Below are 19,830 nucleotides of genomic sequence, written 5' to 3'. Positions count from 1 at the left end.
GGACAACGACTGTCATAATGGGGGGAACAAAGGGCCAAAACTAAGGGCACATTTTAAATGTTGCACTTATAAACTTAGAAAGTTGATAAAACAAGTTTTGCATTAGTATGAATTTTCTGAAGCATATGAAATCTAAAGCTCAAATGTCTGCCATTATTTTCTAACTTCAGTCCTCAATGATTTGCCAGAAAAGCAGAATTTTATGAGAAACAGACCAAAAAAATGAGGCAAAATCTAGACATTCTGCAAAAACCTGTACAGTTAAAGGGCATACAACCAACCTCTTACATACACATACACACACACACACGCACACACACACACACACACACACACACACACACACACACACACACATAAGGCAACACGTTTTGCATTACTACGAATTCTCTTTCTGAAGGATATTAAGTCTAAAGCTCAGTCCTCAATAAATTGCAAGGGATTTACCAGAAAAACATAATTTTATGAGAAGCAGACCAAAACTATGAGGCAAAAATCTGAACAGTTGATAGATATATTTTTTATTCAAGCCTTACAAAAAAAAAAAAAAAAAACCCAAAAAAATACATTTAGGGTCTTTCCAAAAGATCATCTCGATCAGCTCTGCAGTACTGGTAAAATTAACCAACCAGCATAAAACAACTATGTTATCTGTCTGACTGGAAGGAAAGTAACAGTTCACTTAAAATTTCCTGCAAGTTCCAATGACCAGACAGCAAACATAGGGCAAGCAAGGAGTTGTTCTGCATCAGTCGCAAATGCGGAAGTTATTACTTATTATTCCTCTGTAAAAATACAAGGCAAACACCTGTTTAGCTGTGAATGTGGAAGACACGGAAGTTCATAGGTTCATAGGTTCATATGTAGGTACTAGGCTATCTGCCCGAGGGCATTTATAAGCCTAGCCAGAGTGTATCAGCTTTCGCCGCCCCGTTGATTAATTAACTGAGCCTCTGTCAAGAAGAGCCAATGAAGTGATCCCAGGGGTGTATTTTCTGTTACCCACCCACTCATCAAGGTTTCTCTTGAAGAGTGTTAGTGAAGGGCTCTGCCTAATGTAGTTAGGAATTTTGTTCAAAAGCATGGGGAGTTTCTGTGACAGGAATCTATCCCCCCAGCATGTTCTATTTATTGTTGTGGTGAGGTTTAGCTCACTAGAGCAAGTGGCTCACAGTGACTTGGATTTCTTTAGGTGGATCATGTCCATCAATTCTGAATTGCACATGGCTTTGTAAGTCAGGCAGAGATCACCTCTGAGTAAGCGATATGCGACTGAGTACAGCTGGAGTTTTTCCAGTTGGGCTGCATAGGACATATGTTTGAGGCCAGTAATCCTCTTGGTGAGGTACTTTTGTGGTCTTTCCAGCTGTTGGAAGTGTCTTGTGAGGTACATCCCAAATGGGGCATTGTACTCTATGATGGGTCTGATGAGTGATGAGTAGAGGGGCACTATAACCTCTTTATTTCTAGATGCGAACCCTTTAGTAATTAGATGGGCTACATAGAAGGATTTCCTAACTACTCTGGCAATATGATTGTCAAAGGAGAGCTTACTATCTACCTGGGTCCCCAGATCTCTTATTATCTCTTCTGTATTAAGGGGGCTGCCACCTATGTTGTAATTCATGGGTGTTTTGTTTTTCCCAAACGGGATGACTATGCATTTTTTGGCATTTAGCTTGAGACCATGACTTTGACACCAGGTGTCCGTCTCAGTAAGACCCTTTTGGAGAATGTCCGTGTCAGCCGGAGAGTCAATTGGCTCCCAGTTTGCAGCCATCGGCAAACTTGGTTAGCTGTAGTCCTCCTGTGTTTGCCTGTACTTCTGAGAAGTATATGCTGAACAGTAGGGGTCCCAGGACTGAGCCTTGTGGGACACCACTTGTGACTGGTTTAGAGTTGGACCTGGACCCCGCTATTCTTACCGTGTGAGTTCTGACTGTAAGCCAGTTGGCAACTCATCTCGTGACGTATGGGTTTATGTTCAGGCTGGTGAGTTTTTCTATAATTCCTGAGTGGGGAATGATGTCAAAAGCCTTGGCGAGGTCAAGGTAGGCTGTGCAAACTACCTTCCCCTCATCTATGGCCTTGGTGACTGTCTCAAAGAAGTCAACCAGGTTTAGTAGGCATGATCTGCCCTTAACAAAGCCGAACTGGGTCGGACCAAGTGTTTAGAGGTTTCCAATGTCTTTGTTAATGAGTTCCATGACAAGTATGTTTCTTTTCTTTTGTTCTTTGTTAATACAGGTGGTCGGTCACTGCAAAAGTGATTAATGGGCAGACCCCTAGAATTCATCATACAGACCCCCTAGTGTTCCACAGACCACAGTTTTCGGATTATTACAGTATTGCTTGATGTGTTACCCTTATGTTATGATTTACAGCTACAGTCATATTCCCTGAGCATAATAATACACCTGTGTGTATCATACCTTACAGAACAGCAGCTTTTCAAGGAGAGGTCACTCTGGTAGTCAAGGTAGTTTCTTCTCAATAAGAAGGGAGAACCGATTTATTATAACACTTTGTTATAAGGTTCAGAACTACTACAGAGTGATTTTTTTCTAGCCTATACATGTTTCTTTCTTCTAAGACTACTGACTTTTCAGGGTAATAGATTCTAGGAACAAAATAAGGGGTTCAAATAACTAAAGGCAACACTTATGCAGGGACATTCTCATGTAGTAGTCAGGCTTTTTCAAAAGGCTGGTATGAGGCAGTGACCCAGGTAAAGCAACCTCCATATGTAAAAGCTGTTGTGGATAAAGTAAGGTAAGGAAAGAATTAAACCAAATGTTATCCTTTACTGCACCTTCACATCTCCACAAAGGCCTACTGTTACAGTATGCATCTTACTAACAACTGCATTTCTATGCTAACAGTAATTTTATTTTGAAGATGTCATGAGAAACCATACTTATAGACTGAGGGATAATAACCAGCCCATACATGGAATAAGGTACTCGAGAGCTATCTCACAGTAATGAAAGATTGTATAGAAATTCACACTTTAGGCACCATGACGTAGCATGACTGCATTTTTCCAATTCATTTTATTCAAAATGCTGAATGCAAAATTTATCTTCATTTTGAGGTCTTGCTTAATCTTAACTTTACATCTGAAGGAATTTAAACATAAGACAATAATTAACTTATTTCTCTTTTTTTTCTTTTTGCTTTCAAAAATGGCCGTATGAGTGCCAGTTTGAATCATCATACTTACCTTTTCCAATGTCAGATATCTTTGGTTCATGTTCAGCTGCTCCTTTATCAGGTTCTGAAGAAATCTTTGAAAGTAATGTCATCGAGTGACAGTTCTCATCAGTGTCACTGTTTTCTTCTCCTTCCTTTGGCAAAGATTTGGGAATGAAGAGGAACGGAATAGCCGATATTAAATTTACTGTCCCAGTAATTAAAAAGCCAAGCCACCATGTGCCTACCCAGCGGGTATCATGGAAATCTAAGGTAACAGTATCTGTAAATTACAAAAGAACAAAAATCCTTTAAATACCATTTATAGTTTAATTTTGCTAGAGAACTAGAGAAAAAATAACAAAGAGAGGAACTTCCTTTGTGTTTATATTTGAAAAATGCTTTGGTTTTGAATCCTGTGAAATCTACAAAAGAAAATGTATACATTTAGATCAGATCTTTTTTAATAATTAACTCCAGTGTCTTAAAGTAGAATACAGAACATGATCAAGATGCATAAACCCTTTCATAATGACAGTAGTGATATTTGATGCTGTTTGGTTCATCAAACATGAATAGTGTTCACGAGTTAAAAAAAAAACAGAACCGCTTTTGGTTAACGAAAAGTGCAACACTAAAAATGAAAACTATAGAAGAGAGGACATCACACAAGATTACTACTTAGCACTTTCTTTAACAGACTTCCTCATAACTGTTCCATATTTTTGGATTTAAATGTTAAAAATCAAGACCAGTTATATACACATATACACATAGGTCCCCCCCCCCCCACACACACACACACAGACATGTTACAAAACGTTTATCTTCTTTAAAAATCATAAGCAAGATTCTGATCACAGCTCTCTTCCAGTATCATTGTCAAACTCTCAACTGCTGTTGTGTTTAACAAATGAAATCTATAAGCCATACCATTTACTCCATGTGGCATAGGGATGGCATCCTGACTGTTCACCAGCTGATTCAAAGTCAACAAGTGGCAGAGGGGTGACACTCTGACTGTTCCTCAGTTGATTCAAAGTCAACTAGTGGCTTTGGGTTTTGGTGGAGCTAGTCAGAATCATATGAGATGTGACTGAGCAACCTAGGTCAGATCATACATTCTAGGGATCAGGGAGTGATGGATGTCTGGCAATTAGCACAATTAAGGTTACGAGCCACTTCCTGATGTTCAGGGTTTGAGTCCCTCAGCCTTTATATGCCTGCTTTGTGACTCTGAGTATGTTACTTTACCAAATGCTACTCCTGGGCTGGTATGAAAAAGGTTCATGTGGATCGGTGCTCTAGCTTGTTTAAAAATACAAATAAATAGATAAATAAGTTTTGCTATTTTAGTGTCACCTATCAGACAGATTGAGTGTAGCCTCGGGAATTAGAAGGTGTGGAACGTTCATCTGCTGTGTACTTTCTTTGGGTAGCAATCACAGCTTTGAATATTTAGGCATGCAAACCCAGAAATGGCAGTACCACTACATCTGCTGGCCATACTGCCCACTATGCCAGAATTTCCTTAGGAGTTGCTAAAATGATGCCATACCAGGACTGTGTCATGTCCTTTGCTGGCCGCATGATGTATTGTACTCTATTTCTAGTTGTTTCCCTGGGTTACTACAGTCTTGGGCTAAGCAGGACATATAGCTCTGATAAGGATGAGGCAAACTGGAATTCAACTGATAATTTGCTCTTGTGGGAAGTGTAAAGCTGAAACTAATGTTATAGCCCTACATCTGCAGTAACTAGCAGGACTGCACTTAAAACTTCCTAAGACTGTTAACTCTGCCCCTATCTCATAATGCACAGCTACCTTATCCCTTTCCATTTCTTACCTACCGTGGAAGTTTACTGAAGATACTTCACATGACTGCAGCTTGCTTTAGGTATTTCTATATATAAATATAAATACAATTTCCTTTCTAAGATTTTCTTTTCTGTTTCTGCCTTATTTTTTTTTTTTCGTTTTTCTAGTGTCTTGAGCAACCATCTTCCTTTTGGAGTGCTTCTGACTTCTAATATTGGCTCACACCAAAATCCATTTTAAAATAGTCATTATATTTTTCTGTAGATCAAATTACATGCACAAAAGCAGAGAAATCTGTTTTTTATTTTATTTTTTTTAGAGTCAAACCCAAGCTGTACAACATTCTGATTTATTTTTCCCAATTGTGATAAGCCAACATGAGCCTCTAGACATATGACTGTTGAGCTTTCATGTAAAATGCCTTTTTATTTCATTTAAGAAACACCTGTGATGGTGATTAAGGTAAATTATACACAAGTGGATGAACAGAAAGCCTTCTTTTTAGGCATCCTATCTCTCAGTTGCTAGGATTTAGGCAGAGAACAATAATTTTGGCCCTCAGATTTTGTCTTGTTTCCCTTACAATTACCCTTTTATTTATAAAGTCAGACATGTTAAGGGTGGATACACTGCTAAATAATTAATCTAAGGCTCCATAAAGATTAATTATCACTAACTATATTGGATTTAGTATCCAAAAACCTTCTATTCAGAAAACTAGGAATGTGATCCTGTTTTATGGACCCTTTTCCATGATTTTCAAAGGTCGGTGATATGATTTTAAATTTTCAAAAGTTGAGAAGTATCATAGGTGTTGTTTCAATCAAAGAAATATGAATGGAAAATATTTCCTTTTTTGTGACTTAAATCTGAATTTTCTAGCATCCGTTGTGTCTGTCACTTACACTGGACTAGCAAGACCCTCCGGACAGACAGATGTTCACTTTTATCATGAAAAGCCCTTTCCCTTTAGTTAACAATCCTCCAGCTATACTCTGTCTCAATATCTGAGTTGGTGATATGAGACAGAGTATAGCTAGAGTTTTTTTAGATGGTCAGCATAGGCCATCTGTTTTAGGCCTGTGATTCTTTTAGTGAGGTATTTTCATGGCCTTTCTAGTTGTTGTAGATGTCTTGTGAGGTACATACCAAACAGGGCATTGTACTCTATAATGGGTTTAATGAGTACAGTGGGACAATGGCCTCCTTTTTTCTGGATGAAAAGCCCTTAGTGATGAGGTGTGCCACTTAGAAGGATTTCCTGACTGTTGTGGCTATGTTGTTATCAAAGGTGGGACCACTGTCCACCTGGGTAGGTACTAGGCTATCTGCCCAAAGGCATTTATAAGCCTAGCCTGAATGTGTTGGCTTTCGCTGCCCCCGTCGATTAGTTCCCTGTGCCTCTGTCCAGCAGAGCCACTAAAGTGATCCCAGAAGTAAACTTTCTATTTCCCATCCACTCATCAAGGTTTCTATTGAAGAGGGTTAGTGAGGAGCTCTGCCTAATGTAGATTGGAATCTTGTTCCAGAGAATGGGAAGTCTCTGGGATAGGAATCTATCCCTCCAGCATGCCCTATTTGTTGTTGTGGTGAGGTTTAGATCCCTAGAGCGTGTGGCTCGAGGGGATATGTTTTTCTTTAGGTGGAGCATGTCCATCAATTCTGGGTTGAACATGGCCTTGTATGTCAGGCAGAGATCACCTCTGAGTAGGCGGTATGCAACAGAATACAGCTGGAGTTTCTTCAGTCGAGCTGCATAGGGCATCTGTTTGAGGCCAGTGATCCTTTTGGTGAGGTACTTCTGTGGTCTTTCCAGCTGTTGCAGGTGTCTTGTAAGGTACATCCCAAATGGGGCGTTGTACTCTATGATGGGTTTGATGAGTGATGCATAGAGGGGCACAATTACCTCTTTTGATCTGGAGGCAAACCCTTTTGTGATTAGGTGGGCCACATAGAAGGATTTTCTAAACAATTTGGCAATGTGATTATCAAAGGAGAGATTACTATCTACTTGGGTCCCCAGATCCCTTATTATGTCTTCCATATTTAGGGGGCTACCACCTATGTGGTAGTTTGTGGGTACTTTTTTTTTCCAAAGGGAATGACTATGCACTTTTTGGCATTTAGCTTGAGGCCATGGTTTTGACACCAGGTATATGTCTCAGTGAGACTATTTTGGAGGATGTCTGAGTCAGCCGGAGAGTCAGTTATAGCCCCTAGTTTGCAGTCGTCTGCGAACTTAGTCAGCCATAGTCCTCCTGTGCTTGCCTGTACCTCTGAGAAGTATATGCTGAACTGGAGGGGTCCTAGGACTGAGCCCTGGGGAACGCCACTTAGAGTCAGACCTAGCTCACACAACTCTTACCATGTGGGTTTTGTCCGTGAGCCAGTTGGCAACCCATCTTGTGACATAGGGGTTTATGTTCAGGCTGGTGAGCTTGTCTATAATACCAGAATGGGGAATGGTGTCGAAGGCCTTTGCAAGGTGTAGGTAGGCTGTGTGGACCACCTTTCCCTCATCTATAGCCTTGGTAACTGTCTCAAAGAAATCCACCAGGTTTAGGAGGCATGATCTGCCCTTAACAAAGCCGAACTGGGTAGGGTCCAGTGTTTGAAGGTTCCCAATTTCTCTCTTAATGAGATCCATGATGATGCACTCTATAGCCTTGCAGACCAAGCTAGTCAGGCTTATAAGGTGATAGTTCTCAGGGTCTGTTGTGGCTAAACTTTTGTGAAGCAGAATAACCATTGCTGTGTGCCACTCTATGGGCACATAGCCTGTGGAGAGGCTGAGTTTGAACAGTGTGTTTAGGTGAGGGATTAGTTCATCTTTGAGCTCATGTAGGACGCAGCCTGGGACACCATCCAGTCCCATTGATGCTGTGTTTTTGGCTTTGGAGAGGGCTGTTTTAACCTGAGTGTCTGTGATTTCAGAAGCACTACATTCTTCTGGTATGGTTATGGGCCCTTTTGGGGGTGAGAGGGGGGTGATGTTTGCACTGAACCTGTCTGCCAGGATGTTGACGATATCAGTTGGTTCAGTGTATTTTGTGCCATTCTGCACTAACTCTGAGCAGATCTGAGAATTGCCACTTAGATTCTTGACATAGCTAAAGAATGCCTTGCGGTTATCTTTGGAGTCCTTGGCAATTTTTCTTTCGAAGCTAGTCTTGGATGATTTTATTTGGAATCGTAGTTTCTTGCTGATACTGATCAAGGATGTTTTCACAGTGGTTTCTTTGACCGGGGGTGGGGGCAGAATGTGGATATCCAGAGTCATTAGTTTATGGTCAGCTGTAACCAGTGAGGGGTTGACCTCCGGTGTGGAACACTGGTCGCCCATGTTGGTGATGACCAGGTTCAATATGTTGTCACCTCTGGTGGGAGTGCTGACCAGTTGATACAGGGTGTTTGAGTTTATAAAATCTAGGAAATGTTGGGCAAGGGAGTTAGTACCTGAGTAGTTCTCCCAGTTAATGTTTGGGTAATGGAAATCATCCAATATCAGGGTGTTTGGTAGGACCTTTATGTTTCCCAGTGTTTCCAGAAATGTGGAATGATGGTCCTGGGACATGGTGGGTGATCTGTAGCAAGCTACAATTTGAATTGCAGTTCTGCCCATTGTTAGTTGCACATGGATGATCTCTGAAGCATCGTGCTGTGCCACTAACCTGGAGGTGTGGGTATCCTTGATGAATATGGATACGGCCCCGCCTTCTGTATTTCGGTATAGGTTTTGTGGCCGAAATGTATGGTATGAGTTGTAGCCTAGTAGTGCTGGGCTGCTCTCTGGAGCCTTACGCCAGGTTTCTTTTACTGCACATATATCGATTTTCTCCATACTGAGGAGTGCCTCATGTGCATGCATTTTGAGGTTTAGACTTCTGGCATTGAGTAGCATTACCCTCAGTTTTTTGTTACTTGTGCTATTTACAGTGGTGGGTTTGTCTTTTGAACCTTGCCTAAAAAAGGCACTATGGGGGTGGCAAGAGCCTTGGCCAGTATTCAAAAGCCTAAGGGTGACAGGTGCAAGCCATCTCTAGTGAAACAGAGTGGCTTGTCGAGCATGTCATCCCAGGCTGACAGACACAGGATCCCCTTTGAATGACACCAGAAGCTTAGCCAATTGTCGAAACTGATCATTTTTTTTTATACCGTAGTATCATTCTTGGTGAGGGCAGGATGCTACTCAGGGTCAGGGTCATACCAGCCTGGGCTACATGATCAGAGAGCTCTTCCATGTCTCTTTTCATGTCATCCAGGGAGGTACGGCTCAGGTCATTCACACCAACATGGATAATGACAGAGGTGTATTTGTACTAGTTCTGGAGTGACCTGAGTGCTTATGTTATGTCGCATATCCTGGCACCCGACAGGCAGCTAACAGTAACCTTCTCCTTGTTCAGCCAAGTGAGTGGGATGTCAGTGTGCCTGACTATGGAGTCATCTATTACTAGTGTGTTGAGTATGTTATTTTGCCTTATGGGCTGTGATTGCATGGTACACTGGTTTTGTGAAGTATGTGTTTCATGGTTTGTGTTGGGGGGGGTGGAGGTTTCTTGGATGTCTGCTTTGGAGGTCCCTGTTGCTTTTGCAGATTTTTATTTAGACCCTCCAAGTATGTTTTTGTGTATTTATGTGTGTTTTTTGCCGGTGCTGGTTTCATCGGTCTATGTGTGACTGGTGGTGTGATGCAAGTAATTTCCTTCTTCTCTTGACTGTCTGGTCCAGTCTTGGGTTGCGAGAGCTTAGCCTCCCATTTGGCTGTATAATTGCATCTCTTGCACGTATTAGTGTTTGGTGGTAGGAGGAGAGGGTTGTCTGTGTACATGAGGCAGTTGTAACATTGCCTCAAAATGCCCAGATTCACCAGTTGGACTGCAGAGTACACCTGAAACTGCCCTTTGGACATGCCTGGATAGGTACAGTTAGCTGTTTTACTGATTGGCTGGTAAGGTCAAATAGAGAGCCTTGTCCTTCTCTACAGTATAGGGTGTTTAGTGCTAAGGTTTATTAGTGCTTGCTATGAGTTTTGAGCAAGTGCCGGGCTGAAAAGTGAATGGTTTGAGTGCTTATGTTGAAAGTTTGTCTAGTTCCAAGGGAAAAATTAAAGAGTAGACTTTGTGTCTCTAAGTCCCTTATCACACTTTCAGTGTTTAGTGTACTGCCACTTATGTGGTAATTCATGGGTGCATGTTTTTTCCCAAAGGGGAAAACTATACATTTCTTGGCATTGAGCTTGAGCCCATGGCTCTGGCACCAAGCATCTGTTTCTGTAAGGCCCTTTTGTAGAATATCCACATCATTTGAGGATTCAATAATGGCTCCCAGTTTGCAGTCATCTGCAAACTTTGTTAGCCAGAGTCCCTTTGTGCTGGCCTGTATTTCAGAGAAGTAGATGCCAAACAAGAGCGGTCCCAGGACTGAACCCTGAGGTACTCCGCTTTTCACTTGTCTGGAGCTTGATTTTGAGTCGGCTACTTTTATAGTGTGGGTTCTGTCTATAAGCCAGTTGGCAACCCATCGAGTGACATAGAAATTAATGCCCAGCTTAGTAAGTTTATCTATGATTCCAGAGTGGGGGATGGTATTGAAGGCCTTGGCAAGATCCAGATAGGTTATGTGAACTGTCTTACTCTCATCCATGGCTCTGGAGACTGATTCAAAGAAGTCAATCAGGTTGAAGAGACAAGATTGGCCTTTTACGAAACCAAACTGGGTGGGTGTTTGAAGGTTGCCAATGTCTTTGTTTATAGGTTCCATGATAATGTGTTCCATGGCTTTGCAGATCAGGCTCATCAGACTGATGGGACGATAGTTCCCGAGATTCAAGGTGGATCTCCCCTTGTGAAGTGGGACGACTGTAGCTGTGCGCCACTGATTGGGCACAAAGCCTGAGGTGAGGCTATGATTAAACATGACACTTAGGTGAGGTGCCAGTTCATTTTATAGTTAATGTAGTACACAGCCTGGGATGTCGTCTGGTCCCATGGATGCTGTATTCTTAGCTTTGGAGAGTGCATTTTTTACCTCTGTGGCCATGATTACCAGAATTTGGCAATCTTTTGGTATTGAGATGGGCCCTTTAGGGGGTGAGGGGGGTGAAGTTGGCACTGAATCGATCTGCCAGGATATTGGCAATATCCTTGGGATCAGTATATTTAATGCCATTCTGTTGTAGCTCAGAGCAGATCTGAAAATTGCCATTTAGATTAATGACATAACTATAGAATGCCTTGTGGCTGTCCTTGGAATCTTTGGCAATTTTATTTTCGTAACTAGTTTTGGAGGATTTTATGAGGGATCTCAGCTTCTTACTGAGGCTGGTAAGGGAGTTTTTTGCATCCTGGGATTTTCCTCTTTTCTGCAACAGTTTCTTCCTTCTGTTGTATAGTTTGTTTATGGCAGGGGACCACCAGATTGGGTTCCTTTTTTTGGAGGAGACCGTCTTGGTTCTGTTTGGAATGGCATGATTCATGCACGAGTGGATATGCTCATACAGTGTCTTAGTGTAGGATTCAGCGGGCGAACTTTCAGTTCCCGTCTGCACGGATGTGTGTGTATTTTAATATTTGGCCTGGGTCGTGTCTGAAAAGGGTTCTCAGACTATTTCATTTATCCGATTAGCAAATGTAACATAATATTAATCATGGGTGAATGACTCTTCCCACTACATACTGTCTCACTCATCCAGTTTCAGTGACAGGGCACAGGGAATACTCCAGCACATTCACAATGAATGACATACAAGTAGTTGTATTTCTCAAATACAATGATATGCAGCAAAAATGTGAAATATCCATATAATAAAACTCTTCTAACAGATACAACTAGCCTATAGGCATGGAAACACCAATGCACATATGCCATTATATAGCACTACATGTGAAGTGACGAGGTTAGGTAAAGCAACAGTGCTATCTGCAACACAACAAACAGCAGTCATAGCCAGTACTAAGACAACTGCAAAATTTCAGGTGGATATATACATTAAGAAATAAATACTTTTATGAAAATTCCAAAGAACTATAAACACCCATTTATACTATGCACATTACATATATGCTATTTTACTGTACACTTTATCTTTACTGTGTCAGGAAACAAAGACAAAGAAGGGTCATGGTCCTATACAATCTTCATGTTGACAGACACTATTTCAGAATCCATCAAGTCAATTTTTTTTGGACATAAAAGTTAGAAAATGTAGGACTGGAACTCCCAGTGTTGTGAGAGAGATTGATGCTATAGGCAGGATAGCCTGATCTCCAAGTCAGCCCATACTATCCAACAAACCTCAGAGAGGATATTTCTAGTGCAACTGGTGTATGACACTCAGATAGAACAGTAAAAACATCTTGTCCAAGTTTCTAGGATTGTTGATAAATGTGGATCAGGAACTGTGCAGAGTATCCTGGCAGAGGTTCCAGTGAGGCTAAAGGTTGTAAAAATTATATGTCAATGTGACTATCCAATGTGTTTTTGGTTAAAACATTCCATCATATTTCTAAACTAAGCACACTACCAGCTAAAATGCACTATATAGGAGCTAAAGCCCAAAGAGCTGCATGTGTATACCCTACTGTTGTTTGTATGGTTACATCAGTATTCCAAAAGCCCTCAGACTAATTGCCAGGAAGATGCTTTATTCATTGTTCCTACTAGGTATCTGAGCCACCTGATCTCACAATATATATTGCTATCTACTGTGGCTTCCCCTTTCTGCTACATGATTGCCACCATTACCTGACAGTAATCAGACTCTGAGATGGTTCCACTTTGGAGTTTACAAGATTCTCAGCTATCCCCACTGAAATTTATAATCTGAGTAGTGACTCCCTGTATAAAAAACAAGCTTTTATGTATGCACTAGTAAAGAGTCAGTAATTTAGGTGATATTTTGACTCTGTGCTATCTCTTGTGCAGCTACAATTGACATACATTTAGTATAAATACACTGTGGGCAGAGATGGGAGAAATGATAATTAGTGTGACTCCTACACAGGAGTGCAAGGACCTTCTGCATGCCTTAGTGACTGTTATGTGGTGTATATCTCATGGAAGTCCAAAGAGCACATCTGTCTGAAATGTGTCATCATCCCCTTTGGGAAAAACCCAGTTCCCATGAATTACCACATCGATAGTAGTCCACTGAACACAGAAGGCGTTATAAGAGATCTGGGAACATCGGTTGACAGCAACCCTCCCTTTTGACCACGACATTGCCACTGTGGTCAGAAAGTCCTTCTGTGTGGCACATCTCATTACTAAGGGCTTTCCATCCAGGAAGAAAGAGGTCATTGTCTCCCTCTACTCTTCCCTCATTAGGCCAGTCATTGAGTACAATGCCCCATTTGGCATGTACCTCACTAGACACCTGCAACAACTGGAGAGACCACAAAGGTACCTCACAAAGAGGATCCTAGGCCTTAAACATTTGTCCTATATGGATAGACTCAAAAAACTCTAACTATTCTCTGTCTCATATTGCCTACTTAGAGGCGATCTCTGCTTGACTTACAAAGCCATGTATGACCTAGCTCTGTTAAAAATACTACATCTAAAGAAATCCCAATCCCTCCACACCACACACTCCAGAGACCTCAACCTCATTACCACAATCAACAGAACATGCTGGAGAGACAGGTTCATAACCCAGAGACTGCCCATGCTATGGAATAGACTTCCCATAAATCTTGATGAGTGGATGGGAAATAGAAAATTCACCCCAGGGATCACTCCAGTGGCTTTACTCGACAAAGGCACTGGGACAATGGGAACTAAGGTCGGGTGGCACGATGTCAGGATAGTCCTATGGGCTAGGCTTGTAAAGGCTCCATGGCCATTAGCCTAGTACACACCTATGAACCTATCTAATCTCCAAACAAATATGGAAAGATAGCATAAGCACTATGTGAAATGTTTTTGTTTGCCATGAGTGAGTTTAGGCTGATGTAGTCCAGTACTGGCCTTAGGTTCTTTGTTTTCTTTGGCAACAACAGCAATCCTAACACTTTCTGGTTGAATGGGACATCTTTCTTGTTCTGTAAGATGTACGCATGATGGGAAGGGGGGGGGGGTTCCTAGTAGTCTGTGAAAGTTTTACCTGTTGAGGAGTCCTGATGTCTGTTGCATCACTCCTGTTGTTTGTGGAAGATGGACTTGTGTTTCTCAGATTGCCTCCTTCTCTATTAAACTGAATTTCATCCCGAGTTTTTTTTTTTAACTAAATAAAGTTATAGCCTTACATTTCACAAATGTTCCTATCTCCGGATATATAACAGTTACTAAAGAAATTTAAATTGCAAACTACTCAACACAAACACATCTTTACAGTGGTATCTCTTCATTAGATTCTATGTCTTAAACTGGATTTTATAAGCCATAGTAAACACAGTAAATATTAATTCTGTAATATTTTGTAAGCAATATACAATATCTCAGTAACCACTCAAGGTCCACACATACAGTTAGCAGCATTTTGTTCATCCAACTGCAAGCTTTCAAATGAGACCATGCAGTTCTGTCTGCGTTACATGGTTGTTGAGTTATACAGACAAGAATATGAAAATGATGGTACTATAAATAGCAGATGAACAATAATTAGTATTTCTTCAGCATCACCTGACATTGGTTAAATATCAGTGCAGTTGTGTTGCACATCATGTAACCTTTAAAATGAAATCTTTCAATAGCTTATATGTAGCATGGGTTTGGAATAATGCAAATATGAACAGGCTATATTCGACACCTAGAAGCATCAATAGGATATAACTACAGAAGCACCTGGAGGTGTCACTTAGCTGCAATGAATTATTTATGGATTGTCAAAGGTCACTTAATTTCCCTTCCCATTCCTTCTTTCTTTCTGTCCTACCATGTCATCTTAGAGTTATAAAAATAAGAAGTGCTACACTACCTCATACCATGTGTTTTTACTGTCAATTCCCCTGTGGAGTCCCTTTCACACTTAGCCTGTATGTACTATTTTTAACATTCTTTCTTTCTTTATTGACATTTGTTTACCAGGAAAGTCTGCCTGGGTAATAAATATCCATTTTCAGTGGAGACCCAGGGAGAAAAGCTCCAGAGAGTTAAATAACATCAAATAAAACACTAGTACAAATATAATTTAAAAAGTATATATACATACAATTTCATGAGTCTATATCACAGTACCGAAAATTGGTATAATCGAATGGCACTTTACATTGAACTGCCGTTCATCGAGATGTTTATAGTGAGATCATGGTACAGTGAACATCGGAAAATTTGCCCTTTCCTCACTGTAGTGCTATCACAGAGCTGGTATATATAATTAGCAGGGGGTGTGGGTGGTGCAGCCCCCACAAAAGCAACTTTGATAAATGGCATTTTTAATGTAAATGCCGTTCGATGACATTACATTTGGATTACATAATATAGACCCCAGTTTGATAGTGAAAAACATAATATATAATAAAGCATGAGGAGACATCAGTGATGTAAAAATAAAAATAAATAAAAAATGCCAATTAAATATTACAATCAATATATACAAATGTATTATAAGTATAGTCTACTATGCTGGGAAAAAATAAATAAAAAGATACAAGTCCATTCTAAGAGTGGGGAGAGGGCAGGTGTTGAAAGGTATAGATAGATAGTATGATGAAAGGTTAGATTAGTAAGAATGTAAAGTATTTGTTAATATAGATCATACATATGAGGTGCATGGGCATTGTAGAATCATCCAAAGTATGGTACACTAGGCTGTTTTTCACATCTGTGGCATGAAAGGGGAACAGTTTGTACTTTCAGGTGCCTAACAGATACAAGTAGAATCAAGGGCAGCCTTATTCAACCCACAAGTGTGTATGGTATAGGGAGCAGGATGCAGCCATACTACTGTGCAGCTGCTTTGCAAGGTAGTTGTAGAGTACCATGCACGTACACCTCCTAAAGGGGCACCTCTGGTCCTTGGCTTTACCAGAAGCCCATACCTAGTTCAACCTTCATTGAGGAATAAGCTACTACACATTCACATTTAACCTGAAAATGATCGCAGCTGCACTTTTTTAATCAAAGCAGCATATTTAGACATATCATTTCAGTATTCCCATGTTATACTAAAATTATCAATTCTGTAGCAACTCCACACTTGTGAAAGGGCACACTTCCAAACATATGTATAGCCAATCTAGATTATATGCTTGCATGTTTGTGTGTGTGTGTGTGTGTGTGTGTGTGTGTGTGTGTGTGTGTGTGTGTGTGTGTGTGTGTGTGTGTGTCTGTGTGTGTGCATGCAAATTAAGTGGTGTTGACAAATGGTAATATAATGTCCATTAGCAACTGCTGTGGGTGCATGTAGTACAGTGTTTCGGCATTGTGGGAGGAGACTTCCTCATACATGTCCTGAATGGAGGAGCCATACTGCCTTCTTGTAGAAAGGAGAGGAATATAAGCAGAAAGAGACAAGTGAAGCCTTGGGAGAGAGCAGGAAAGAAGTAGACTGGGGCCTAATAAGGAGAGAAAGTCAGTGTAGAACCAATGTCACAGAGTCTTCAGAGAATGACTAAACAATAGCATTGTGTCTCTGGAAGAATCATAGTTAAGTTCTGATACTTGATTGGGAGAGCTAAGACTCTGCAAGTCACAGGGACATTGTGTGGAAATATGGAAATATATATTTGTGTGTTATGCAGTACAGTAGTCTGGACTTGTCTGTGAACACCAGCTTGCTGAAAGGAACTTGACTCTAGGTACATTTTGCTTTGAACTGTGAGGATTTAAAAGTCTTGTATTTTACTGAAAGGCTGAAATGATGGACTTTTCTTTTAGATATGTTATTCCCCCAAAACCTTGAGTGTCTGTATTATTTCCTTATAAATAAAGCTGCTTGAGTTTTAAGGAAAATTGGGAAGATGCTTTTATGAGGACAGTATAATAAAGTGCTGGAGAATTTGACATCTGTTATGCTATTATAATATAAACAGACTGTCTAATAAGGAAGGATAAAGTCAGCTGAAGAATGAAGGAACGAATGTACAAGGTTTTGTGGAATAAAATAGCCAAAATAAAAGCTCAGCATTCCTACTTTAGATATAACGCAAGATATTTTCATTTCACTCAGTTCTAAACCAAACGTTATTTACAAGAGTCCAATTCCTTTAAGCAAGATGTTATTTACAACCACGTTAACACTGCTGTCCCGCATTCCACAAAAGTTACTCTGAAGCTAGCAAATGTTAATTTCAGAGTCTGTATTAAAATGGGAACACAAAAAAAAACTGCCCAAATATGAAGTGAAACAACCGAATGGTGGATAGTTAAGTGCTTTTGGTCTTTATTTTAAACAGGAACTTCATTAGAGCAAAATAGTCACATGCTCAACTTCCTTATATAAACTCAGTATTTAAAACCATGAATCGCAGCTGACACAAGCGAACGAATCTGAACAAATCAAATCAATTTCAGCCCATGGCAATGTTAATTTGAATAAAGCAACCATTTCTTGCATATTGAAAAGCAAGTACCTCTCACATAATGTTACGTTTTAACAAACATTTAATGTTAATAGCACCATTCAATCCTGGTGGTTTATCGGCTGCTAAGGCAATTTGCCACCCGAGTTCCTTAAATTTAAGAACATTATTAAATTGATTAATGCATGTAAAACCACTAGAATGCTCTCACAGAGAATTTATGAGCATGTTACAGCTATTAAAAATAAAGATTATACTAATGTTTTGACTAGGCATTTCTGTCCAGATTTTAAATCATTCATATTTTTTGTTCTTGATTCAGTTGATCAGTCAGCTTTCATTGATCAGTTTAATAATATTATTGTTTAAACTATTCACTAATTGGTTGCTTTGTTGCCTCTTTGGACATTTTTTTATCATATTTTTAGTTCTGCAGTGGTTTTGTTGCTCTTCCATTTTTATCCATGTGTTTGTTCTTCTAAAATGGGAATGCACCTCTAAAACAAGAATTTTAGAATGCATTCTTTACTGATTGTTGAACAAAGTCATTAGGCACCTGCCATATTCAGAGCAGGGAGCCAGAAACAGAAGTTCAACTATAAGAATGACGTAAGTAAATAATTATTAAGTGAAATGTAAATGATTCACATGAGAAATAATAGCAGAATAGTAAGTACTATTGAATGTTTTAGTAACATGACATAAACTTGCTGAAAGGTTGCTTACTAAAGATCTGCATAGTGAATGCATTGCTGTTGAAAGAATGGTGATGAGGAAATGTTGAATGAAGTATTTGCTCAAGAATATTGTCAAAAGAAATTGCAGAAGATGGTCATATGCTAGTAGTCAGTATTGCAAAGTTGTAATGAATTCTCAAATTGGAAAAAAGGCTTACAGCAATCTAAATGAAGAAGTAAAACCAAGGAATTATGAAGCAAAATGGAGAAAGCTGCTGAAAATTATTTACTACTAGAAAGTGTAGTAGTAACTGATTGAAAAGTACTGGCAAACCGTTTTCGTGTCAAGAATGTCTGTGTTCAGAAACTTGGAGAAAATATTCTGTGGAAATATATTGCACTGGTTGTCTGAAGAAAATAGTTCACACAATTCTCAAGCATGTACAATGGAATATTATGACTGCAATGTGTGATAAACTAAATACTGATTTAATGTTAATGTCTCAAAAGAGGCAGTTTAACTGTACCAATGCACAGATATAACCCTAATAATATATCTACTTTGTTCTGTTTTCTCTGTGAGTATACAAGAATACGTAACCATTTGAAATGTGTGCTAGAGCAAGTCCCAAAGTGGAGACCAAGTGATCAAAAAAGGACTTGTATACCAAGTCCAACATGGCTGTTTTTCAGAACATTCCCTTTTCTTGAAGGCATGGTGATCTTGGAGTTGGTATATATAAATTTGAGCTGTGGTGGAGCTTGCCCATTCATATTAAGGGATGCAGGAGGGCTTTTTCCCTACAAAAAAAGAAATTTTGAAAGCAGTGGTGTTCAAGATTCATTTTCTCCTGGATTTTGTATCTTTCTTTCAGCCTGTCAGCACTTGATGTTATGAGTAATGATATCTCAAAAGGGAGCCAAAAAATAGTGTGATGGTATACTAACAAGTAACTTCTAAGGGGAAGTGTTATGACATTTAAATAACTCATGTGTTGGAAAAGAAACACATGCCAATGGAAATGTTTTCAGTTGAAACATTTAAAAACAAATTGCAGTATAAAGGCATTAGGTGTATAGTTTGCAGAGTGGTAATCTTAATAAGCTGCAAACTTAGAATTTGGTATGTTCCAACAGTAAAAATAATGTTTAATTATTTCTTGCTTTTGTGAACTGCTCTGTGTTTAATATAAATGAAGACTATCATTTGTTTGGAAAATTGTAAATTGTTCTGAACAAAATTGTCTTACTTCTGAAATATAGCGGTAGTAGAAATTGTGTTCAGCTAAAATATTTGTATGATTAAGCCAAGCCTGTTGTGAAGTGAAAGCAAAGGAAAGAAATGTGTAAAGCAGAGAAAGTGCTTAAAATGGTGGAAACTTATATAGCACAGAATCTTACCAGTTGTTTCCTGAACCTGATACTCCTTAAAGAATAGTAGTGACAGCTATGGCAAAATATACAATACACATTAACGAAAAGCAAGACTTCCTGAGTACTAAATTGTTAATACTAAACAAAATTTATACTCTCAAGAAAAAAATGACTGTTCATATATAAAGACGTGTTCTGAAAAAAGTGAATGATTATAATAGTTAAAGGTTTGCTTGGAAAAAGTTTTCTAATTTGCCATTATGCTTGAAACTTGAAAAAAAAACTGTGCAAAATTTGTTTTGCC

The 19,830-nt window shown here is 39.5% G+C and overlaps 1 protein-coding gene across 1 annotated transcript in view; it reads right to left on the bottom strand.

Annotated features, from left to right (window-relative positions):
- Window positions 1-19,830, bottom strand: part of LOC122815360 (solute carrier organic anion transporter family member 1C1-like) — a 536,466-nt gene that overhangs the window by 265,089 nt on the left and 251,547 nt on the right. The window contains exon 8 of the mRNA XM_044087815.1: window positions 3,224-3,475. Within this exon, the coding sequence (XP_043943750.1) occupies window positions 3,224-3,475 (252 nt within the window). The remainder of the gene's footprint in view (window positions 1-3,223; window positions 3,476-19,830) is intronic.

This window comes from Protopterus annectens, chromosome 11.part0 (assembly GCF_019279795.1).
Source record: "Protopterus annectens isolate FY-2018-M chromosome 11.part0, PAN1.0, whole genome shotgun sequence".
Taxonomy (NCBI): domain Eukaryota; kingdom Metazoa; phylum Chordata; order Ceratodontiformes; family Protopteridae; genus Protopterus; species Protopterus annectens.
This window is presented reverse-complemented; position numbering and strand designations above follow the sequence as displayed.